Consider the following 25940-nt stretch of genomic DNA (forward strand, 5'->3'; position numbering starts at 1 on the left):
AGGATCCCCAGCGCTAGCGAAAAGTAGCTAGCCCGATCCCAGGAGACAGAACAGAAGGATCCCCAGCGCTAGCGAAAAGTGGCTAGCGCGATCCCAGGAGACAGAACAGAAGGATCCCCAGCACTAGCGCTAGGGCGAGTGCGATCCAAACACACGGCAGACAGAACAGATGAGGTAGGCAAAAACAACCGCTGTTCCAACCTACACTCCAGACTCAATCAGAAGGATCCACAGCCGCTAACGCTAGGGCTTGTACGATCCAAACACAAGACAGACGGAACAGGCAAAACAGATAATACAACCTGACTGGACTAGAAGGGGAGCCTAAAGCAACCCCCAGGAATTAACTATACTAGATAGCAATGGCTGACACTCCAGCAGTGTCCATCAGGAACAGACCATGGAAGGGAAATGTCCAGCAAAGCATTCTGGGAGCAGAATGCTTTTATAGTGCCAGTCATCAAAAGAAGGCAGGTAACGGATTTGCATGACTAATGTATGCAAATCCCTCAGCAACACAAGCTGCACAACTGACAGAAGGTCTCCTTTCCAGAGTCCTGCAGCAAGCAAACCTAAACAATGGTCAAAAGGCTGCCTGCCTGCGCAGGCAGCTGAGCGGATTCTCACAGTGGCCCTCCGAAATTTCCATTCTTAGCCACTAATCGTGCCTTTTATAATGGGCTCCTTTGGCAGCGCTTTTTTTCTGCAAAAGCTCCTCAGCCCTTTTTTACGATCGGTCTAGGCTATTTCTGCCTTAGCCCAAACGAAGAGCCGCTACTGCACCTGCACTGGATTGTGGTAGGTAAATATGTACCTCCCCGCTGTTCTTGGGGTTGCAGCGCTGGATTACCGGGACAGTGGAGGACGGGGGAAGCCTCGTTAGGATCCAGAGGCTTCCCCCTCCCGAGGTAAGTGCCCCACAGGGATGTTACAAATTTTATTTAACCTCCTTAGCGGTATGCCCGACACTGTGTCCGGCATACCACTCTGTGGCCCAAGGAGTCCCCCATAAATAAATAATTGTGCATAATGGCTATAAATCCTCTAGCTAGCACTAGGCTAGCTAGTAAGAGCTCCCCCTGATCCCCGCCGATCCCCCCATTTATACGTTACCCCCCTGGATCCAGCGATCACGCAGCCTCCTGGAACAGCTCTGGTCTCTCTATGGTGAGGATTGGGTTTGCGCATGACGTCATCTGCGATCCTTCCCATAGTGAAGACCGGAGGTGTCCCGGGAGGCTGAGCCGATTGCTGGATCCAGGCTGGGTAACGGGGGAGCGGCGGCGATCGGGGGGTGCCGGAGACTTGTTCTAGCTAGCCTAGTGCTAGCCAGAGGGTTCATAGCCATTAGGCACAATTATTACAAAATCGGGCAAAAAGTAACAAAACCCCCTGAGCGGCGTAACGCTCAGGAGGTTAAAGGGCAATTAGTAATATTTGTACATGATTTTGCGGTGGATGATCACACTCTATCATACCTCCCAACTTTTTGAAATCAGAAAGAGGGACACTTAAAGGGAACCTAAACTGAGAGGGATATGGATGTTTCCTTTTAAACAATGCCAGTTGCCTGGTAGTCCTGCTGATCATATTGCTGCAGTAGTATCTGGATCTCACACCTGAAACAAGCATGCAGCTAATCCAGTCTGGCATCAGTCAGAGCACCTGATCTGCATGCTTGTTGAGGGGTTGTGGCTAAAAGTATTAGACTTAAGCTGAGTACACACGTACGATAACGATCGTTCAAAAACGAACGATAACGACAATCGGAACGATAATCGTGCGTTCAAAAAGTGTGAACGATCGTTTTTGTGAACGATAACGATCGTTATCGTTCAATCGGACCGATCCAACCCGGCGGATTTTTTCGAAAGATAATCGTTCAATCGTTGCAGTGTGTACAAAGATCGTCCGATAACGCATGTTCTTATTGCCTGTCATAACGTCACTTCCGTTTGCGCACGCATTTTTTTATCGTTCGTCGTTCAGTACTTTATACTTATATCGTTCACGTGTGTACACAATCGTTCATTACGAACGATCTTTTCAGTCTAATTTGAATATCGTGTAAACGTCACGAATCGTTCGTAACGAACGATCTTTATCGGACGTGTATACGAACCTTTAGAATCAGCAGGAGAGTCAGGCAACTGGTATTATTTTAAAAGGAAAAATCCAACTCCTTCTCAGTTTAGGTTCCCTTTAAGCCACACACACCCCTAATCATGCACACTATAGAGATTTCATAAGAAAAATTGTTGTTTTATAACTCAAAACCACACTGGCCCTTTCTATCTTGGTCCATTTTCTTCATGTTAACATTTTAAAATAAAAAATATATCAATTTGAAGTCTGGGAATAAAAGTTTAGAGTCAATTAAACACGTTTTTCAGTAGAAAAATACATATATTTACATAGATCTGTACATCAGTCCTGAAAGAGGAACAAATGGGGAATAAAGAGAGACAGGGGGACAGGGCTCCCAAAGAGGGACTGTCCCTCCGAAAGAAGGACAGTTGGGAGCTATGCTCTATGAGCAGGCTTATGTCAAAGCTGAAACATACTTGTCCCCTTTACAAACACTGGGTAATAATGACAATGCCAGCAATGAACACCCAACTTGGAAACACATAAACAAGAAGGTCTCCGGAGACAAAGCTCTGCACACAAAAACGAATACAATAAATAACCTGTGTGTGATCTAAAGACACAGATTCAATAAGCACAGTTTACTAAGTTATTACTGTGTGCACAACTAAGCTGCAAGTCTTTCAGGTCCTGTTTGCACTGGGCGTATGTCTAGATTATTAGTAATTGCTTCATATTCAATAGGTAGAAACTGGAAGCCAAATACTGTACTGAAGTGATTCAAATCCATACAGCTACAACTAGTAACGTAGCTAGACAACAAGGACCCCATTGCAAACATTAAAGGTAACCTTAGACAGCGGGGGGGGGGGGATTCATACATACCTGGGCTTCCTTCAGCACCCTTCAGACCTTTGGCCCCCTTGCCGTCCTCCTGGGCCGCCTCAATCCTCTGCTAGAGTCCTCTGGAATTTCTCCAGTCAGGGCATACTGCGCATGCACGGCTCTGCCGTGCGCACGCCTCCCCCCCCCCCCCCCCATCACGTTCCCCTTTCCAGGAGTGTACTGTGCCTGTTTAGTACTACTCTGCAGATGCAGAATGCTCCCAGCATTGGGAGCGCAATCGGGGTGAACGAGTCGCCAAACTGCGCATGGGCCGACTGGCCCTAACTGGAGACATTGCAGAGGACCCCAGTGGAGGATCGAGGCGGCCTGGGAGGATGGCGAGGGAGACAAAGGTCTGAAGTGAGCCGCATGTATGTATGAATTTTACCCCACCCCTGTCTCATAGCTAGTACAGGCATAATCCACCCTATAACAGACACAACCATGATCCCCCCCCCCCCCCCCCATAACTTTAGAAATACTGTATATAGGCCTGACAGGAGACAGCATGTTAGACTTGGGAAGCACACATCAAGCCTCTGACAGTCAGTACTGGTGCTCCCCAGGGCTGTGTGCTTTCCCCACTGCTCTACTCACTTTACACCAATGACTGCATCTCCACAGATTCATCTGTTAAGGTTCTGAAGTGTGCAGATGACACAACAGTAATTGGTCTCATACAAAACGGGGACGAGTCTGCATACAGGCATGTGGTGGGACAGCTTTCCTCCTGGTGCAGCAGCAACAACTTGGAACTAAATGCTCTCAAAACCATGGAGATGATCATAGACTTTAGGAGATCTCTCCCCCAGCACCTCCCCTTAGCCATAAATGGATCCACAATAACCCAGGTAGAGCCATTCAAGTTTCTTGGGTCCACAATCTCACACAACCTAAAATGGGACAACACTGCCACTATTGTCAAGAAAGCGCAACAGAGGATGTACCATTTACGGCAGCTGAAAAAGTTTGACCTACCTCAAAATTTAATGGTGCAGTTCTACACTGCAATCATCGAATCCACCATAACATCATCTATGACTGTATGGTTCGGCTCCTGCTCAGCATTAGAAAAGGTGAGGCTGCAGCGCATCATCCGAACAGCGGAAAGGATAATTGGCTGTAGCTTACCTTCCCTGCAGGATCTTTACGCTAGCAGGTGCAGAAAGAGAGCAACTAAAATTGCCTCTGACCCCTCTCACCCAGCTCACTCCATCTTCCAGCGCATGCCTTCAGGAGTAAGATTCCGGTCAAATCGCTACCAAAACCTCTAGACACAGGAACAATTTTTTCCCTCAAGCGGTAGCCATACTAAATGCAGAACCCCGCTAGAGCTGCTAGGACTTGAAAGTAATCAGCACATCAACACTATACTTGCATAATGTCTTGTTGACTTGTAATATACACACTGTCTGTCCTTGTATTGTTTTTGTTTGTGTTTGTTAAGCAACTGCCAAGACAAATTCCTTGTAGGTGCAAACTTACTTGGCAAAATAAAATTGATTCTGATCCTAATCACCGTTTCTCCTAACTTTTCCCCTAGGTGATATTTTCACATCTTATCAAGAAAATGCCCAGCAAGCAAGAAAATACTCAGAATAATTTTGATAAGTTATTTTAAACCAAATGAAATAATCTCCTGGAACAGGGCTGTCCAACTCCAGTCCTCAAGGGCTAAAGTCTTCACTCATGTTTGGCATGACTTAAATTAATTGATGGGACTAAATCAGGAGGGGTGGGGCTCATCACGTAGAACTCATTTCTCCATTTCTCAGTCCATCCTAAACACTGGCAGGGATAGGGCCACAAGGACTGGGGTTGAACAGCCCTATCCTAGGATAAAAAATGGATAAGGGTCTATGTCCTCTATGATCAGCCATGATCAATGCAGCCATATCTCCCATATAATAAGTGCATTCGCTACCTCTTTCTAACAAGTGCATCTATTATGTTTCCCCTATATTCTCAAAATACCCCCTCTATCAAGATCTCAATACACTATTCCTCTATTGTTTCCAATTCTACACTGCATGGAGAACACTGGACTTCATTTACTGTAGCAATAGTAATGTGATGTGATGAGTTCACAAGACCAATCTGGCAACAAAACCTCTTGCAGTACTAGTAAAGTTATTGATTTTTTATATGTTTTTGTATCACTAATGAGTATCTATAGACTCTTACAGTTCTTAGATTGGTAGCAGCTCCCCAACATAACTTCTAATTATAGAAATAAAGTCCAAACAATCTGAAACCCCAAATGCATAGTATTAAGTAGCGCAGGGTCCAGTTAGCTAGGCCACACAGTATCAACAGTGTCGGGCTTACAATGCGCCCTTAAGGTCCGTACACACGCCGGACTTTAGGCAACGACGGGTCCGTCGTTGCCTCCCGCTGGGTGGGCGTGCCAGCGACAGTCCGGCGTGTGTACGCTCTGTCGTCAGACTGATACGGCTGTTTCTGAGCGATCCGCCCGGCGGATCGCTCAGAAACAGCCGTCTGACGACAGAGCGTACACACGCCGGACTGTCGCTGGCACGCCCACCCAGCGGGAGGCAACGACGGACCCGTCGTTGCCTAAAGTCCGGCGTGTGTACGGACCTTTACTCAGCAAGAGTCTGCAGATCTTCTTCCTTCCTTATCACTGCTAATTATAGCTATCACAATAAACCAAATTTCTGTGTTGTTTTCCTCATATGGACCAGAGCAAGTTTCACATTTCAGCGCTCCTCCCATTCGTTCGCCAATAACTTTATCACTAGTTTTCACTCCTAAATGATCTTTATCTTTTTTTGCCACAAATTAGGCTTTTTATAGGCGATGTTTTTTTTTTTTAGTAATTAATTTATGTTCTCTGCAATTAAAAGTGAAAAATAAGGAAAAAAATACACCATTTATACAATTTCAACTCCTATAGTTTGAAAATAAACAATGCTACTGTAGATAAAACGCACACATTTTTTTTGTCTATTTGTCCTGGTTATCACAACACTGAATTAATATATCTAATACAATGCATGGTGACAATATTTTGGGGAGAAATATTGGTGTATTTTTTCATTTTGAGTTTTTGGTTTTGTCACTGTACTCTATAAGTAATTACAAACCCAATTTGCAAAAATAACAATAATATACCCTAATGGCACACATACAAAAAGCTAAGTCCCTAACTTAACAATTTATTCTTTTTTAAATCACCTCACTTTGACAGTGAACATTCATGAATCAGGATTGGCTTTGGGAACACATGTTCCCATTCACCAATCTGAGCTCTAATGGCTGGCAACGGGGGCATGTGTACCGCGCATGGCGAGCAGAAGACAAGTATCTAAGTCTCTGGGACTTAAGATAAACTTTAAGGGTCGTATATTGTTTTCATTAATCTGAGTTAGGGTGGGCAGCCCGACCTCTCCCACCCTTCCTCGCCGCGGGCGCCCTCCGTGCTCCCCCCTCCGAGTTTGACTGTCACTGAAGGGAAGCGCTGTCACCGCTCTGTAGGGAGGGAGGGGCAACTCACCTCCCTGGATCCAATCGCAGCCGGTCTCTTCTGTCTTCTCTTCATAGCCGCTGATACACACGCTGCTTCCGGCTACAGGGAGCAGCGTGTGTATCAGCGGCTATGAAGAGAAGACAGAAGAGGAGACCGGCTGCGATTGGATCCAGGAAGGTGAGTTGCCCCTCCCTCCCTACACAGCGGTGACAGCGCTTACCTTCAGTGACAGTCAAACTCGGAGGGGGGAGCACGGAGGAAGGGTGGGAGAGGTCGGGCTGCCCTCCTCGCGGCTCCCCCCTCCATACTGGGGGCACCTACCTAATCTAACCTATACTAGGGGGCACCTACCTAATCTAACCTATACTGGGGGGCACCTACCTAATCTAACCTATACTGAGGGGCACCTACCTAATCTAACCACACTGGGGGGTACCTACCTCATCTACCCACACTGGGGGGGGGGGGCTCCTACCTAATCTAACCACACTGGGGGGCACCTACCTAATCTGACCTATACTGGGGGCACCTACCTAATCTGACCTATACTGGGGGCACCTACCTACTCTAACCACACTGGGGGGGGGCACCTACCTAATCTAACCTATACTGGGGGGCACCTACCTAATCTAACCACACTGGGGGGGCACCTACCTAATCTAACCTATACTGGGGGGCACCTAGCTAATCTAACCACACTGGGGGGCACCTACCTAATCTAACCACACTGGGGGGGCTCCTACCTAATCTAACCACACTGGGGGGCTCCTACCTATGCTAACCTATACTGGGGGCACCTACCTACTCTAACCACACTGGGGGGGGGCACCTACCTAATCTAACCTATACTGGGGGGGGCTACCTATCTAACCTGTATTGGGGGCACCTACCTACCTAGCCTATACTGGTGGCAACTATACTGGCTACCTATATTGGAGGCACCTACCTAACTAACCTATACTGGGGGCACCTACCTAACTAACCTAGGCTGGGGGCAACTATTCTGACTCCCTACATTAGAGGCACCCACCTAGCTAACCTGTACTGGGTGCACCTACCTATCTAAACTATACTGGGGGCAACTATACCGGCTACCTATACTGGAGGCACCTACCTGGCTAACCTATACTGGGGGCAACTATACTGGGGCACCTATGCCTGGCTACATATACTGGGGGGACCTATAGCTGGCTACCTGTACTGAGTGCAACTAGACCTGGGGGGGGGTTCGCAATTTTAACACCCTCGCCCTGGGTGCATTTTAGCCTAGAAACTGTTATGCACGGAATCAATGTATCGGGCTATGGTGCCCGATCACTGATTCCTCTCCCCCGCTGAAAAAGCGACAGCTTCTCTCGGAAGCTGTGCTTTTTCTGGCTGTCACCTCCCCATGCGTCGCTCTAAGCGTGTGTTACGCTTAGAGTGACGTCATGTAAAAAAACTCATGGCCGCCATCTTGTGGCCAAAAAGTAATACTACAACTGAAAGTAAAAAAAAAAAAAAATTAACACACATTTACATTATAAATCTATTGTTTACCTCCCACCCTCCCAAAACTACCCAAATAAAATGTTTATTATAAAAAAAAACCATTACAATAAAAAAAACATGTAAATATTTACCTAAGGGTCTAAACTTTTTAAATATCAATGTAAAGATGAAATATTTCTATATTTTTTTTACTTTAAACTTGTAAATAGTGATAGATGCAAAATGGAAAAAATGCACCTTTATTTCCAAATAAAATATTGTTGCCATACATTGTGATAGGGACATAATTTTAACGATGTAATAACCGGGACATATGGGCAAATACAATACGTGAGTTTTAATTATGGAGGCATGTATTATTTTAAAACTATAATGGCTGAAAACTGAGAAATAATGAATTTTTCCATTTTTTTCTTATTCTTCCTGTTAAAATGCATTTACAGTAAAGTGGCTCTTAGCAAAATGTACCCCCCCAAAGAAAGCCTAATTGGTGGCGGAAAAAACAAGATACAGATCAGTTCATTGTGATAAGTAGTGATAAAGTTATAGGCTAATGAATGGGAGGTGAACATTTCTCACGTGAAAACCACGGAACGCGAATGGGTTAAAGAGGAACTCCAGTGAAAATAATGTAGTAAAAAAAGTGCTTCATTTTTTACCATAATTATGTATAAATGATTTAGTCAGTGTTTGCTCGTTGTAAAATGTTTCCTCTCCCCGATTTACATTCTGACATTTATTACATGGTGACATTTTTACTGTGGGCAGGTTATGTAGCTGCTCCGAGCTGTTTTGGCTGTTAGAGACAGCTGTAAACAGCTCATTCCTGTCTGTGAACATTGTTACATTGTGGCAGTTTGCCCAGAGTACCGCGGTACCAGAGTTTTTTGTGGGAGGGGTCATACAGTGCCCCCTGATGGTCTGTTTGTGAAAAGCATTATATTTATCATGTAAAAGGGGGTATCAGCTACTGATTGGGATAAAGTTCAATTCTAGGTTGGAGTTTCTCTTTAAGGTGGCCACACATAATACAAATTACAGAATTGATTTTCCCGTTTTAATAGAAGCAGTAGAATGTTGTACCATATTAGCCATCAGTAAAAGCAAGACGTTTTGAATCAGGCCTCTTTTCCATGGGCAGTTGAACTGTGTGCTCAGCAAGCAGATACCAGGCAGCAGAGAGCAGTTACCAGGCAGCAACAAGCAGTTACAAGGCAGCAGTGAGAGTTTGAGAGGCATGTCACTGCCTATCAACAGTCCGTAGAAAAGAGGCCTCAGGATAATACCATTTATTGGCTAAGGCCTCTTTTCCACGAACTGTTGATAGTCAGTGAAATGCCTCTCAAACTCTCCAAACTGCTCACTGCTGCCTGGAAACTGCTTGTTGCTCCCTGGAAACTGCTCGTTGCTGCCTGGTAACTGTTTGCTGAGGACACCATTCAACAGTCCGTGGAAAAGAGGCCTAAGGGCCCTTTTCCACGAGCAGTTGATGGGCAGTGAAAAAACTGTAAAACTCTCCCAACTGCTTGCTGCTGCCTGGTAACAGCTTGCTGCTGCCTGGGAACTGCTTGTTGCTGCTTGATCACTGCTCGCTGCTGCTTGGTAACTGCTCACTGCTGCCTGGCAACTGCTCACTGCTGCCTGGTCACTGCTTGCTGCTGCCTGGTAATTACTCGCTGCTTCTTGGTAACTGCTTGCGCTTGCTGCTGTCTGGCGACTGTTTGCTGCTGCTTGGTAACTGCTCGCTGCTGCTTGGTAACAGCTCACTGAGCACACAGTCCAACCGCCTGTGGAAAAGGGGCCTTTGAAATAAATAAAAAGTAAGCTTTCAGCTAATAAGGCTTATTAGCCAAAAGCTTACTTTGTACAGTGGTTTGCAAAAGTATTCAGCCCCCTTGAAGTTTTCCACATTTAGTCCTATTACTGCCACAAACATGAATCAATTTTATTGGAATTCCATGTGAAAGACCAACACAAAGTGGTGTACACGTGAGAAGTGGAACGAAAATCATACATGATTCCAAACATTTTTTACAAATAAATAACTGCAAAGTGGGGTGTGTGTAATTATTCAGCTCCCTTTGGTGTGAGTGCAGTCAGTTGCCCATAGACATTACCAGATGAGTGCTAATGACTAAATAGAGTGCACCTGTGTGTAATCTAATGTCAGTACAAATACAGCTGCTCTGTGACAGCCTCAAAGGTTGTCTAAGAGAATATTGGGAGCAACAACACCATGAAGTCCAAAGAACACACCAGACAGGTCAGGGATAACGTTATTGAGAAATTTAAAGCAGGCTTAGACTACAAAAATATTTCCAAAGCCTTGAACATTCCACGGAGCACTGTTCAAACGATCATTCAGAAATGGAAGGAATATGGCCCTACTGTAAACCTACCAAGACAAGGCCGTCCACCTAAACTCACAGGCCGAACAAGGAGAGCGCTGATCAGAAATGCAGTGAAGAGGCCCATGGTGACTCTGGACGAGCTGCAGAGATCTACAGCTCAGGTGGGGTATCTGTCCATAGGACAACTATTAGTTGTGCACTGCACAAAGTTGGCCTTTATGGAAGAGTGGCAAGAAGAAAGCCACTGTTAACAGAAAAGCATAAGAAGTCATGTTTGCAGTTTGCCACAAGCCATGTGGGGGACACAGCAAACATGTGGAAGAAGGTGCTCTGGTCAGATGAGACCAAAATGGAACTTTTTGGCCAAAATGCAAAACGCTATGTGTGGTGGAAAACTAACACTGCACATCACTCTGAACACACCATCCTCACTATCAAATATGGTGGTGGCAGCATCATGCTCTGGGGGTGCTTCTCTTCAGCAGGGACAGGGAAGCTGGTCAGAGTTGAAGGGAAGATGGATGGAGCCAAATACAGGGCAATCTTGGAAGAAAACCCCTTGGAGTCTGCAAAAGACTTGGGGCGGAGGTTCACCTTCTAGCAGGACAACGACCCTAAATATAAAGCCAGGGCAACAATGGAATGGTTTAAAACAAAACATATCCATGTGTTAGAATGGCTTAGTCAAAGTCCAGATCTAAATCCAATTGAGAATCTGTGGCAAGATCTGAAAACTGCTGTTCACAAACGCTGTCCATCTAATCTGACTGAGCTGGAGCTGGTTTGCAAAGAAAAATGGGCAAGGATTTCAGTCTCTAGATGTACAAAGCTGGTAGAGACATACCCTAAAAGACTGGCAGCTGTAATTGCAGCAAAAGGTGGTTCTACAAAGTATTGACTCAGGGGGCTAAATAATTATGCACACCCCACTTTGCAGTTTTTTTTTTTAAATGTTTGGAATCATGTATGATTTTCGTTCCACTACTTATGTGTACGTCACTTTGTATTGGTCTTTCACACGGAATTCCAGTAAAATTGATTCATGTTTGTGGCAGCAATATGACAAAATATGGAAAACCACAAGGAGGCCAAATACTTTTGCAAACCACTGTATTTACATCTAAGGCCTCTTTTCCACGGACAGTTGAACTGTGTGCTCAGCAAGCAGCTACCAAGCAGCAGCAGTGAGCAGTTATTAGGCAGCAGCAAGCAGTTGTGAGAACTTGAGAGGCATTTCACTGCCTATCAACTGTCCATTGGAAAAGAGGCCTAAGTTAGCCAATAAATGGTATCATGCTGATTCAAAACATCTCACATTTTTTAGGCCTCTTTTCCACGGACAGTTGGTAAGCAGTGAAATGCCTGTCAAACTCTCACAGCTGCTTGCTGCTGCCTGGTAACTGTTAGCTGCTGCCAGATAACTACTCACTGCTGCCTGGTAACTGTTTGCGAAGCACACAGTTTAACTATCCGTGGAAAAGAGGCCTAAATTTAAAAAAAAATGTATTTTTTGTTGTTGATGTTTTACCGAGATATCTGGATTTCCTGTGGGTTTTTTGTATACATTTTTAGGCCAGGGTGGCTGCAGCTCTTGAGCACTTTTGAGTCCAACAGGAGAAAAGCGCTATACAAATCTGATTATTAGCATAGATTAAAAATGTCTTGGTTTATATGGCCAAACATATTTTGGGGGATTTTTTGATTTTTAATTATAATTGTGGGAAAATCGAACTAAAGTGTTTGACACCCTGGTCAAATCTCTCAAAAGTTTCAAGCAATCATAAAAATTGATCATAATTCTTGGATTGAAAAAAATATATATATGTTAGAGACAAAGAGAAGGAGAGAGAGAGTGAGATACCTCTGGTTTCAGTTCAGTTCGGAGCGCTGGGCACATTTTTGTGGTACATTTACTTTGCGGACATTCAGTACAATCTGTGAACACAAAACAAATGTATAGACTTTCATTTGGTGGGACCTCTGCTTTCAATTTGCTGATTTAGAGTCCCGGTTATCCAGAACTCAACTAAGTGGCAGTCTCAACCAGCCAGCACAAATTCTCATCAGAACTCAGTGGTGAAGGCCAACTTCTTAGGCTGTTGTGGACTCTGCTGTCCTGAAAGACTGGGTTCCATGGCTTACCTAAGGTCCAATTACTGTATTTTAACATTTAATACAGAGTTGATGTTATGTACAGTGCATCCGGAAAGTATTCAGAGCGTTTTACTTTTTTCACATTTTGTTATGTTACAGCCTGATTACAAAATGGATTAAATTATTTTTTTGTCAAAATTCTACACACAACACCCAATAATGACAATGTGAAAAAAGTTTACTTGAGATTTTTGCAAATTTATTAAAAAACAAAAAAAAATTAAGAAAGCACATCTACATAAGTATTCACAGCCTTTGCCATGAAGCTCAAAAGTGAGCTCAGGCACATCCTGCTTCCCTTGATCATCCTTAGGCCTCCTTTCCACGAACTGTTGAGCTGTGTGCTCAGCAAGCAGTTACCAGGCTGCAGTGAGCAGTTACCAGGCAGAAGTAAGCAGTTATCATGCAGCAGTAACAAGCAGTTTCCAGGCAGCAGTAAGCAGTTGAGAGAGTTTGAGAGGCATTTCACTGCCTATCAACAGTTCGTGGAAAGGAGGCCTTAGGCCTCTTTTCCACGAACTGTTGAGCTGTGTGCTCAGCAAGCAGTTGCCAAGCAGCAGTGAGCAGTTACCAGGCAGCAGCAAGCAATTGTGAGAGTTTGAGAGGCATTTCACTGCCTGTAAACAGTTCGTGGAAAAGAGGCCTTAAGATGTTTCTGCAGATTATTTGGAGGTCACCTGTGGGAGATTCAGTTGATTGGACATGATTTGGAAAGGCACACATTTGTCTATATAAAGTCCCACAGTTGACAGTTCATTTCAGAGTACAACACATAAACTAAGCCTGAAGTCACAGGAATTGTCTGTAGATCTCCAAGACAGGGTTGTCTAGAGGCCCTTTGAAGGTCCCAATGAGCACAGTGGCCTCCATCACCCATATGCAGTGCTCCTATATGAGATCCCCTCAGTGCTCCTGTATGAAGTCCCCTCAGTGCTCCAGTATGAGGTCCCCTCAGTGCTCCAGTATGAGGTCCCCTCAGTGCTCCAGTATGAGGTCCCCTCAGTGCTCCAGTATGAGGTCCCCTCATTGCTTCTGTATTAGGTCTCCTCAGTGCTCCTGTATAAGGTCCCCTCAGTGCTCTTGTACTAGGTCTCCTCAGTGCTCCTATATAAGGTCCCCTCTCCCCTCAGTGCTCCTGTATAAGGTCCCCTCTCCAATCGGTGCTCCTATATAAGGTCCCCCTCTCCATTCGGTGCTCCTGTTTAAGGTCCCTCTCCCTTCAGTGCTGCTGTATGAGGTCCCCTCAGTGCTCCTCTACGAGTTCCCTTCAGTGCTCCTGTATAAGGTCCCCTCTCCCCTCAGTGCTCCTGTGTAAGGTCCCCTCAGTGCTCCTGTATAAGGTCCCCTCAGTGCTCCTGTATAAGGTCCCCTCAGTGCTCCTGTATAAGGTCCCCTCAGTGCTCCTGTATAAGGTCCCCTCAGTGCTCCTGTATCAGGTCCCCTCAGTGCTCCTGTATAAGGTCCCCTCAGTGCTCCTGTATAAGGTCCCCTCAGTGCTCCTGTATAAGATCCCCTCTTCCCTCAGTGCTCATGTATGTGGTCCCTTCAGTCTGCCTGTATTAGGTCCCCTCAGTGTTCCTTTATGAGGTCCCCTCAGTGCTCCAGTATAAGGTCCCCTCCATGCTCCTGTGTAAGGTCCCCTCAATGCTCCTGTATGAGGTTCCTCCCCAGTGCTACTGTATGAGGTCCCCTCAGTGCTCCTGGATGAGGTCCCCTCAGTGCTCCTGGATGAGGTCCCCTCAGTGCTCCTGGATGAGGTCCCCTCAGTGCTCCTGGATGAGGTCCCCTCAGTGCTCCTGGATGAGGTCCCCTCAGTGCTCCTGTATGAGGTCCCCCCAGTGCTCCTGTATGAGGTCCCCCCAGTGCTCCTGTATGAGGTCCCCCTAGTGCTCCCGTATGAGGTCCCCCCCAGTGCTCCTGTATGAGGTCCCCCCCAGTGCTCCTGTATGAGGTCCCCCCCAGTGCTCCTGTATGAGGTCCCCCCCAGTGCTCCTGTATGAGGTCCCCTCAGTGCTCCTGTATGAGGTCCCCTCAGTGCTCCTGTATGAGGTCCCCTCAGTGCTCCTGTATGAGGTCCCCTCAGTGCTCCTGTATGAGGTCCTCTCAGTGCTCATGTATGAGGTCCCCCTCAGTGCTCCTGTATCAGGTCCCCTCAGTGCTCCTGTATCAGGTCCCCTCTTCCCTCAGTGCTCCTGTATGTGGTCCCTTCAGTCTGCCTGTATTAGGTCCTCTCAGTGTTCCTTTATGAGGTCCCCTCCGTGCTCCTGTGTAAGGTCCCCTCCATGCTCCTGTGTAAGGTCCCCTCAATGCTCCTGTATGAGGTCCCCTCAGTGCTCCTGTAGGAGGTCCCCTCACTGCTCCTGTTCCTGTATGAGGTCCCCTCAGTGCTCCTGTATGAGGTCCCCCCCCCAGTGCTTCTGTATGAGGTCCCCCCAGTGCTCCTGTATGAGGTCCCCCCCCCCCAGTGCTCCTGTATGAGGTCCCCCCCCCCAGTGCTCCTGTATGAGGTCCCCTCAGTGCTCCTGTATGAGGTCCCCTCAGTGCTCCTGTATGAGGTCCCCCTCATTGCTCCTGTATAAGGTCCCCTCAGTGATCCTGTATCAGGTCCCCTCAGAGCTCGTGTATCAGGTCCCCCTCAGTGCTCCTGTATCAGGTCCCCCTCAGTGCTCCTGTATCAGGTCCCCCTTAGTGCTCCTGTATGAGGTCCCCTCAGTGCTCCTGTATGAGGTCCCCTCAGTGCTCCTGTATCAGGCCCCCTCAGTGCTCCTGTATCAGGTCCCCTCAGTGCTCCTGTATCAGGTCCCCTCAGTGCTCCTGTATCAGGTCCCCTCAGTGCTCCTGTATCAGGTCTCCTCAGTGCTCCTGTATCAGGTCCCTTCAGTGCTCCTGTATCAGGTCCCCTCAGTGCTCCTGTATGAGGTCCCCTCAGTGCTCCTGTATGAGGTCCCCTCAGTGCTCCTGTATGAGGTCCCCTCAGTGCTCCTGTATGAGGTCCCCTCAGTGTTCCTGTATCAGGTCCCCTCAGTGCTCCTGTATGAGGTCCCCTCAGTGCTCCTGTATCAGGTCCCCTCAGTTCTCCTGTATTAGTCTCTCTCTCTCTCCCCTCAGTTCTCCTGTATTCGTCTCTCTCTCTCCCCTCAGTTCTCCTGTATTAGTCTCTCTCTCTTCCCTCAGTGCCTTTACACATAGCCCGGCATACATACAGTCTATAGTGGATTCTTCCTCACCTTTTAACCAGCGAGCTTCCAGAGCTGCACTGAGTGAGTATTTCCCAGCCAGACCACGCCCAGCCCAAACTCTCCCCGTTGCCTGGAGACGCGGGTCACCTGCCCCTGCCGCACTTCCGTCTCACTGACGGGTTTCTCCTTGAATCAGCGACCCGGCTCACGTGACGTCTCCAAGATGGCGGACACGAGAAGTCAGTTGCTGCTGGGCTCCTGCCTGACAGTCGCGTCCCACCCGCTCATGTACGTGAAGATGCTGGTGCAGGTGAGTGCGGGAGGGAGAGCAGTCAGTGGGAGGGGCGAGTGGGCATCTGGTGACACATGGCTGTGCTGCATACTGACCATTTCTGCGGCTCTGCATCTGTCTGCTGTGGAGGGAAGTACCTCTGCACAGGAGCTGCTCCTTATTCCCTCCAAACAACAATATATATATATATATATATATATATATATATATACATACATTGGACTTCCTCCAGCCCCCTCCCTGCTGATTGCTCCCAAGCTGTTATCCTTGGACTCCCTGTTCATCCGCAATTGGCCCTGGAAAGTCCACCGGTCAGCAGCCAACTGCGCACGCCGCCTGCGTGCTCCCGCTGCGTCCACGCCCCTGGAAGAGTTCTACTACTGCGCAGGTGCAGAACGCTCCTGGCGACATGGGGAGCGCGTCTAACTGGACTACGCCTGTGCTGAATCGCACAGACTGGAATATTTATCGGGGCCAGTTGCGGATGAACGGGGAGTCGCAGGAGGGTGGCTTGGGAGCGATCAGCCTGGAGGGGGCTGGAGGAAGCCCCAGTTGGGTATATTTATTTTGTTTTATCCCATCTCCGGTACACTTTAAGGTGGCCATACATCAGGTGATTTGACAGCTGATGAACCATCTGATTATTATGGAATTGGGTGCAAATTTGTGTCACTACAAGCATGCCTGGTTGACAATTTGAATTTATCGATTGGACATGCTGGGAAATCTCAGGCTGACGGAACTCTCAGTGCTGTCCCACCAAATGTAAATGTGCCTGCTTGTGCATTTACATTCTACCACCCACCGCGGTTACAATCCATCTTCTGCATTTGCTACTCACTGCCAGCGTATAGTACGTGGCGGGTGTGGGATGTCACACACGCCGCCAGTGCTATACTGGCAGCAAGAGTGGCGCAAATGTAGAAGATGGATGGGCACAGCTGTGGGCAACAGTGTGGACTGGTGAAGTATAAATGCACAGGCAGGGGGGCGGCGTAGGAAGGCGGCGGATGCATTGTCACAAGGCCGATTTCCGAGAGGTTGCTAGGTGTATGGCCACCTTAAAGAGAGTCTGAAGCCTTCTAAAAATCCTCTATTTGACATTTACCTTCAGCAATATCAGCAGTGCTAAAATGCTGCATTCCCGCGGCAGAACGATGTCATTAAACCCCCCCACCCCAAATACTGGGGCAAAATGTTGCTGCCCGGGGAGGCAGAGCTTAGCTCTGTAGCTCTGCCTCCGTTAGCGTCAATCCCCACTGATCGGCGCCACTCCCCTCCCCTCTCCGTGAAAGAAGACTGAGAGGGGCGGGGAGAGGCGGCAATCAGCTGGGATTGAGGCGAGTAGAGGAAGAGCTACAGCACAAAGCTCTGCCTCTACCAGGAAGCGCTCCCCACATTTTGCCCCGGGGATTTGGGGGTTTTAATAACATTGTTCTGCTGCGGGAATGTGGCGTTTTAGCACTGCTGATATTGCTGAAGATAAATGTCAAATAAAAAGAGGATTTTTAGAAGGCTTCAGACTTTTTAACCACCTTAGCGGTATGGACGAGCTCAGCTCGTCCAGTACCGCCAGAGGGTGCCGCTCAGGCCCTGCTGGGCCGATTTTGATCAAATAAAGTGCAGCACACGCAGCCGGCACTTTGCCAGCCGCGTGTCCTGCCTGATCGCCGCCGCTCTGCGGCGATCCGCCGCGAGCAGCGGCGAAAGAGGGTCCCCCCAGCCGCCTGAGCCCTGCGCAGCCGGAACAAATAGTTCCGGCCAGCGCTAAGGGCTGGATCGGAGGCGGCTGACGTCAGGACGTCGGCTGACGTCCATGACGTCACTCCGCTCGTCGCCATGGCGACGAAGTAAGCAAAACACGGAAGGCCGCTCATTGCGGCCTTCCGTGTTACTTTTGGCCGCCGGAGGCGATCAGAAAAACGCCTCCGGAGTGCCATCTAGTGGGCTTTCATGCAGCCAACTTTTAGTTGGCTGCATGAAATAGTTTTTTTTAATTTAAAAAAAACCCTCCCGCAGCCGCCCTGGCGATCTTAATAGAACGCCAGGGTGGTTAAGGTTGGATACACACTATGCAATATTCACTTCAGATCCTATTAACAATTGAGAAATTGATCACATCGGGTAAAAAATATACAGCCTACTGGGAGCTAGTGTAGTTGAGGTGACTCACGGGCTGGCCGCTTCCTGCTCATGGCAATTTGGTTGTGATCACAAATTTGTAAAAATGGGAGACCCAGCAGGAAACCCTATCCATTAAATAAATGCCAAACTTGCACACCAGGACCCTTGCCTACAGCCTTCGGCATGACAATCACTTCGGCTGCCACCATTGCTAAAGCTATTTGGTTAGTGAGAACTGATGAAGATGCGTGGCCTCGAAACGCGTAGTTTATAACCCAGACACACTTGGAGTCAGAGAGCTGTTTGAAATATTTCTTCCTGGTTTTATCCATTGCTGATCTCATTGATGGACAGCTTGGTTCATAGTTTGTATTTGTATAGACATTGTAATTGTGATTTTAGCAGGTTGACCATTGAATTAAGGGTAATCTACTCAGCGAGAGCGCTACTCTCCTCTATTTTTTTTTATTACAGTGGATAGTGTTTCCCGATGGGTCCCGTAATTCATACGAATCGTCGCGATCAAATTGCCAGGAGTAGCTGTGTAGCTAATATGGTTGAGGTGAGCCTGCATGAAAGTCCATAGGGAACAGTTCTCCAATCACAGTAACGTCTATAACTTGAAGCATTCGAATTGGCCAAATAGTATGGGTATGCTATTACTACAACCTATCTGAAACCCAGTGGTGAGAGGGTGCTTATCCCCCAATCACGTTAGTGGAATTTTTCTATGGACATCTCCGTAGGATATGGCTCACCTCAACCAGACTAGTGCCCCAGCCCGTTGGTCTATGAGGTTTCCAGTTGGGTCACCTCAACTAGATTAGCTCTGCCTACATATTGCAAGCGACCAATCCTAAACTCGAAATCGTCTAAGCAGAAAGGACAGGCATGGTTTGTACCAGGCTTTTCACTGCACCAGATGGCTCTTGACTACTGTTTTTCTGGGGTAATTGGGTTGAGTAATTGGGGGAAATTGGGTCATTGATGCTAGGTGGCTGGCAGAGCGTCCACCTTTATTGACATTAAGCCAAGTGCACATCAGAGATGAACAAGTTTATTTGTTGTTTGCAGATTTTGGCTGCATAGGAATTGATGTTTAGGCCATAGTCTGAGATTTGCTGCTGGCTACCCTAAACTAGCCCAGCCCTGCAGGTTACGGGTATAAGACATTTTGCGACTTTTTTGCTTGCTAGAGGATTTTTTTTTACGCTTTTAGAGCCAGTGTTTTTTGTTTTTCTGTACTAGCTTAGCATCGTTGGCATTAGGAGATTTTTAATTCCACTGACTAGAAAGTAGGGTACAGCTGCAACAAATAACTTGAGCCTAGATTGATACTGCCTGGGAGTATTAGATCCGACATCCTCGGCTCTGCCTGTTCAGTAAGCCAGCACCTATTCAGTAAGGAGTTTCTTGGGCAAGTCTCCTTAACACTGCTACTGCCTACTGAGTGCGCTCTAGTGGCTGCCTCACAAGCGCTTTGAGTCCGACAGGAGAAAGGCGCTATACAAATACTGCTATTATTATTATTATTATCCAGTCCAGAAGTACATTCAGAGCGCCTTACCTTCATGCAGTTGTGGTAAATGCAGCTCCTCAATAAAGTTGTCAATATCAGTCATTGGCTGTTTTGGTAATACTGTTATAGTGTGAGTTAGAATTGTTAATAAAGTTGTACTTGAAATGAAGGTTACCTGAATCTAATGCTGAGTTCGGCCTGGCTTACCAATATTCCTGCAGGTTAGTGAACAAAACTGTCCTACAGTGACAGTTCACCAGATAATAGTGATGGTTCCGGGTAAGGTCATGCTGTTACACTCACATAAGAATGTGCTATCCACACTCCAGTGTTCTCCCCAGGCTCTTTTAGCTGGGTGCTCCACCCGCTAGTTTTAGTGAGCACCCGGCTGTCATCGGCTCACCTCCTCCTATGCTGTAAGCAGAGTTAAACAAAGAAGCACCAGCCCTGCATTCTCTCATATTGCCCCACCCGGCTACTTTTTCATGCCACCCGGATGGGGAAAAATTCTGGGGAGAACACTGCACTCTATCCTAAGCTTTGGGTACTAACTTAAAGCACCACTCCAGTGAAACAAGTAAGCAGTTAAAGAGGAACTCCAGTGACAATAACATAATGAAAAAAAAGTGCTTAATTTTTACAATAATTACGTATAATTTAGTCAGTGTTTGCCCATTGTTTCCTCTCCCTGATTTACATTCTGATATTTATCACATGGTGACATTTTTACTGCTGCCAGATGATGTCAGTGAAAGGAGATGCTGCTTGCTTTTTTTAGCAGTTGGAAACGACTGTTATTTCCCACAATGCATCAAGGCTCCCACAGTGTTAGGTCAGCACTAGGAATGATCAGATATGCATATTGTTCTGAGTTGATGCAAATTTATGCACATTTTATGCAAATATATGCAGCTTCAAGCTGCATACATTTGCATAAAAATGTGCATCTCATTGATCATCCCTAGTCAGCACCCTGTTGCTGACATCACACTGTGGGAGGGGTTTCACCACAATATCAGCCATACAGAGCCCCCTGATGATCTGTTTGAGAAAAGGAATAGATTTCTCATGGGAAAGGGGGCATCAGCTACTGATTGGGATGAAGTTCAATCCTTGTTTACGGTTACTTTTTAAGAACTGACAAAGCGGACAGGATTAGGGCCAGTCCATCTACTCATAGGGGGTTTTCTTTGTTTTCAAAAGCATTTCCTGAATAGCAGTTGCTAAGTCTGACAAAAATAATTTGAAAGTGAGTAGGGAGGCTGGCTGGTATCTTACTAGTTTGGCAGTTAAACAGCTATTCGGGAAATGCTTTTGAAAACAAAGAAAACCCTGAGAATCACCCATGAGAAGATGGACTAGTAAAAAACATGTCGGTTCTGTCAGATTTTACCTGCTTTTTCTTCACTGGAGTGGTCCCGTAAAGCAAACTCGTCAATCTTTCTCCTCTCCTGCATCCTGTTTGTCCACTGTGATTGTTGGAATTCTACTTTTTGAAAATGGCCATTACCGCGTAACCGCTTCCTGTTCAGCACGCTGTTAAACTGTAATATCGGTCACTTGAGCCATAGGGAAACATGGACATTACATTGCTCATCAGTTGTCCTTTCAGTTATAACAGACAGCAACTGATATATAACTGACAGCAACTGATGTATTTCAGTTCTGACAAAATCTTGGCAGAAATGGAAAGAATAGTTGTAAGAAGAAAATGGTGAGCTTCTGACGGTGAGGTAAGTATGTAATATTCATTTTTCAGGTACATCATGTGTTTATTTTAAATTTACCCGGTTCAGGTTCACTAAGGTGTCAATACACTTATTAACTTTCCCTGACAGATCCAATCACTGATCAAATCTGCTGCAGATCAATGCTCCAACATGGCAACCTGATCACAATTTTGATAGCTCGGGATGGTAAGCCCTTGCAAAGGGCCAAGGCACGTGGGTAGGCAAATTTTCAACCAGTCAATGTTTTCCACCCCCCCCCCCCCCCAGACTCCCCCTTCAAAAATAGTCTTCCCCGGGGCACCTGCAGAGTGTTGACAGTGGAGCGCACACTCACTTTTCTGCTGGTGTGCCTGTTTCCCGTGTCCTGGTGACATTGTACGTTATGTAACTGCATACATGCTGCAAGGTGACGGAGCGGCAGGTGCCCAGGCTAGGGGATGGAGATAGGATGCAGGAGGAGCATGCTGGTGGACAGGTGAGTTCTCTCTGCAATGAAATGATCTGCTGGATCAGGCCATGGTTTAGTGTGGCACAGCAATGTGGCGCAGGTCATGGCAGAGAGATGTGGGAGAATGGAGGCTAAGCATAGCAATGGATGCCAGTAGATATATGGAGTTGGCAGATGGTGCCTGCTAGAGGGTTATCACAGTGCACATGGGGACAGCAATGATTTCCAGAATAGTGTTTATAGCTTTTCACACACACCGTACAAGCTAATCATTATCCTAGCTCTCTAGAGCTCTCCAGCAGTGATATGAAAGTCCAGACTCTGGTTATCAGAGTAAAGGTGAATTCTCCAGCAACCATTCACCTGATCCACTAATCCTAACCTGCTAAGGGCCATTCACACTGAGTATGTTGCACTGCAGCGTGGTCAAAATGAAAGCATTGCATGTATGCTTCACTCCCACTACAAATACATGCGTTACCTGTTTAACGCACAGCATACCGGGAGTTACTACATTTGAACACTCGATCTGAAAGCCCCATAGGGATAGCATTGTGTCTTGATGATCTTGTTTGTTGCGAATTACAACAGACTTAGTGAGAATGGACACTAACGCAAAACTGCTTTACAGCAACATTGCACCTTTCTATTCAACTTTGCAGCAGCAGTAGACATGTTTATTCAGCTGTGCATCATTGGTTGAGGGTTAGGTCACAATGCTCAGTTATCTTGCAGAATAAATCTTCATGCCAATTCGCTGCCTATACAATTTTATGTGCCTGCCTTGTAACTGATCACATTATTCTAACTCCCTGCATGCAGGCTTTGTACTAAAGCCTATGGCCAGTCTCCATTGCACTAGTTCAAAACGGAAGCACTAGATAAGGATACAATAATTAAGAACTGTTTCAAGCGGTATCGTCACCATAAAAATCAAATTTTAACAGCAACTGGTCTGAGTGTATTAAGTGATAAAGATGCTAATCTTGCATTCAAAACTTTCAAAACTTTTTCTGCTGTTATGATTTGGAGTTATCACATACTTAAGAAACACTGGCCCTTTAGTAGTCGTGCCAAAGAATTGCATGCTGGGGGTTCTTTTTATTTATAATCTATTCCACCTCTTCCCTTTATTTCCTTGCCAGCTTCTTATCTGAAACCTAGTCCCCTACTCACTTGTGTTTACAAGCAAGGCTGAGGCGACTCAGCGATTGGAGGAGACAAGAAAAAAAGTAAAGGGCAGAAATGACATCACGAGTTAGCCTTAACTGTGGGCAAAAGACATGGCCCCCACCAGGAACAGAATTCTCGTAATTTACTATATAACATTCACTGAAATCAAAACGTGGACAGTATAATACATGTGTTATGTAAGTAGAGCAAGTATTTATCTACTTATATATGTTTTTTTTTCCCTGGCATAGTATGGCTGATCCTACTGCTTTAAAAAAGGATGTTGTGGTGGACTTACCTCCCACAAGTAGACACACGGTCAGTTTTCACTGGAAAAATATCTTTATTCAAATAGACTCCAACATAATAGCACCGCGTTTCACAGGCAACATCCCACTTCATCAGGCAGTATATGGAGCTTGTAAAGATCAAGCCAGGTATGAGCGCCTCCGTCACGGTGGGAAACTGACAGTGTGCAGAGTTATCCTGCAGGATGTGAGTGTGTGATGCATTGGTCAGGTTGTAAAATTTCAGAAAAAATTGATTGCTATTCTCGAATTGAAAATAAATAAATGTCTAGTGTGTGGCCACAATCGAATCCCTTCCATATTCAGTCTAATGTACCTATGCAATTTGTGACTGAACCAGTTATCTTAAAGTGGACCCAAATTAAAAATTACAAGATTTCAGAAATAAAATCTATTTTCTAAATTATAATAATAAATAGCAGCCTTTTTTCAGCTGCATGATGACAAATATAAAATATTTAACATTTATTGGAGGAACCCCTCCCTTCCTTTCATATTGCCGGGACAGAATCCGGCAAACTGGTGGAATGTCTGGCAAAGGAGGAATTGCTAATGGCTGCCACCTGTATAACCCTAGTTATGCAAAGGAAGGGTGAAAAGCATGCACTGATATGCTTCATAGGCTTGAAAGAGTGTTAATTTATCTTTGTATGTGTCAGAGTGGTGCAACTAAATATTTTGAATTAAAAAAAAAATGTTTGGTTTGGGTCCGCTTTAATATGATTTTTGGATGATGGAGGAAACTCTCGCAAACTCAGAGAAAACATGCAGATAGGTAATGCTTTGATGTCTCTCTGCCAGCAGTCAATATAGAAACTGAAAGCAGAAGTCCTCTGTTATTGCTTCACACTGCCCCCTAGTGACAAGTGGCCATAGATACACATTACAGCAGTACTAATTATTAGCAAGGAAATGTAACAAATCAGAAATAAAAAAAAAAAAGTGCTAAATTTGACTGGTAGATGTTGCAAGCCTCTAAATAAATAGGCTTTTAAAGGGTTAATGTTTTTATTTACTCAAACTCTAGGGGCCCGTTTCCACTATTGTGGAATACGCAGCATTTCCTCACATTCGAGTCGCTTTGGGAAATGCTGCGTATTCCGTTAGTAGCATGCCATCCGAATACCGTGCTGGTGCAAGTCTGGACAGCATACTGCAGTGTTCTGTAGCGTGCATCTAAATCCCTATAGCTGTGAATGGCTCAGAAAGCGATTTGGCTGTGACTTGGACAGATGCCGCATCTGATTCGGAAACGGACATGGCACCCAGTGGAAATAGGCCCTTATAGAAACAGTATACGACGGCATTGATAGAGGTGGCGACTGTTATTTAGAGCCTAGGTTGGCAACATATGGTACACATATCTCAGGGGTTGCTTTAGTTGGGTTCAGGGGGTCTTGAACTTGTCGTGTTCTCTCTCTCTATCTATCTATCTATATTCTTTGTTCCACCGCTTGCCGCGTGACTTCCTGCAATGCCGCCCCCTGAAGTACAGAGGGCAGCATTGCAGGAAGTCACACGGCGAGCAGGGAAACGCATGGAAGTGAGTGAGTTCCCGGCTCGCCGCAAGCTGATTGATAATTTTAACAAAACTAGCTGGAGAGGGAGCACGGGGGAGGAGGGGGGGTCCAAACACCCTCCCCACTGCTGTGCCCTCTGCCCTCCTTCCTGGCTGCTACCCCCTCCAGGCAAGGCAATCCAGGTATCCCTTTGTTTTTGTGTGCAAAGTTGCCTGTGAAGAGGGAGATCCGTTTTTGTATTGGCTTTCATTGCCCCTCCGTGTATCCAGGGTCCGTGAAAATCTGCAAAATCCGGACTCTCAGCGACGTTTTTTTAAAACTGATCCCACGGATCCATATTTTAAGTGTGTGCAAACTGCCGCTATTTTTAACATTGGTATCCATAGCTCCAGTTTCGGTCCGGGCCAAAAAACGGAGCTACGGATAAGTTTTTTTTAAACAAGTGTGAACCGACTCTTAGTTTGAGACCAGTTAGGCCTCTTTCAGATGGGAGGCTGAATTGCGCGCTTGCTGAGCAGTTCAATGTCCCGTCTGCCGTGCGCCAGTGCAATTCGGGTTCAATTTAAATGCAGGCGAATCGCAGCTATGGTAGCACCCTAACCACTCCCTGTCTACACTGACCACCCCCCACTCACCACTATTTTACGTCACAGTTCATATACACTGTAGCCTAACCCCAGTAGCCTACTGCTCCCAGCATGCCCGTTATTTTTACAGCGTTTCGCTGCTACTCGGGTGCCACCCATTTGCCTAAATCTCTGTAGCCAGTGTGTCTTTATTTTAAAGGGATACTGTAGGGGGGTCAGGGGAAAATGAGTTGAACTTACCCGGGGCTTCTAACGGTCCCCCGCAGACATCCTGTGTTGGCGCAGCCACTCACCGATGCTCCGGCCCCGCCTCCGGTTCACTTCTGGAATTTCAGACTTTAAAGTCTGAAAACCACTGCGCCTGCGTTGCCGTGTCCTCGATTCCGCTGATGTCATCAAGAGCGCACAGCGCATGCCCAGTATGGTCTGTGTCTGCGCAGTACTCTCCTGGTGACATCAGCGGGAGCGAGGACACGGGCGTGCAGGCGCAGTGGTTTTCTGACTTTAAAGTCAGAAATTCCAGAAGTGAACTGGAGGCGGGGCCGGAGCATCGGTGAGTGGCTGCGCCAACACAGGATGTCTGCGGGGGACCATTAGAAGC

At 46.5% G+C, this 25940-nt stretch overlaps 2 protein-coding genes across 5 annotated transcripts in view; one reads left to right on the forward strand and one right to left on the reverse strand.

The window, feature by feature from the left end:
• AGBL2 (AGBL carboxypeptidase 2) overlaps nucleotides 1-15897 on the reverse strand; it is a 182489-nt gene extending 166592 nt beyond the window's left edge. For 3 of the 4 annotated variants that reach the window (XM_068260392.1, XM_068260391.1, XM_068260390.1), the window contains exons 1-2: nucleotides 15687-15897; nucleotides 12167-12240 (exon numbers count right to left, since the gene is read on the reverse strand). In XM_068260392.1, the coding sequence (XP_068116493.1) occupies nucleotides 12167-12202 (36 nt within the window). In that variant the 5' untranslated portion in view covers nucleotides 12203-12240; nucleotides 15687-15897. The remainder of the gene's footprint in view (nucleotides 1-12166; nucleotides 12241-15686) is intronic. The other variant, XM_068260393.1, reaches the window with a different exon arrangement.
• Nucleotides 15827-25940, forward strand: part of MTCH2 (mitochondrial carrier 2) — a 63415-nt gene continuing 53301 nt past the window's right edge. Inside the window, exon 1 of the mRNA XM_068260394.1 lies at nucleotides 15827-15948. Coding sequence (XP_068116495.1) covers nucleotides 15862-15948 — 87 coding nt within the window. The 5' untranslated portion in view covers nucleotides 15827-15861. The remainder of the gene's footprint in view (nucleotides 15949-25940) is intronic.

Source organism: Hyperolius riggenbachi, chromosome 11 (genome assembly GCF_040937935.1).
Source record: "Hyperolius riggenbachi isolate aHypRig1 chromosome 11, aHypRig1.pri, whole genome shotgun sequence".
Lineage (NCBI taxonomy): Eukaryota > Metazoa > Chordata > Amphibia > Anura > Hyperoliidae > Hyperolius > Hyperolius riggenbachi.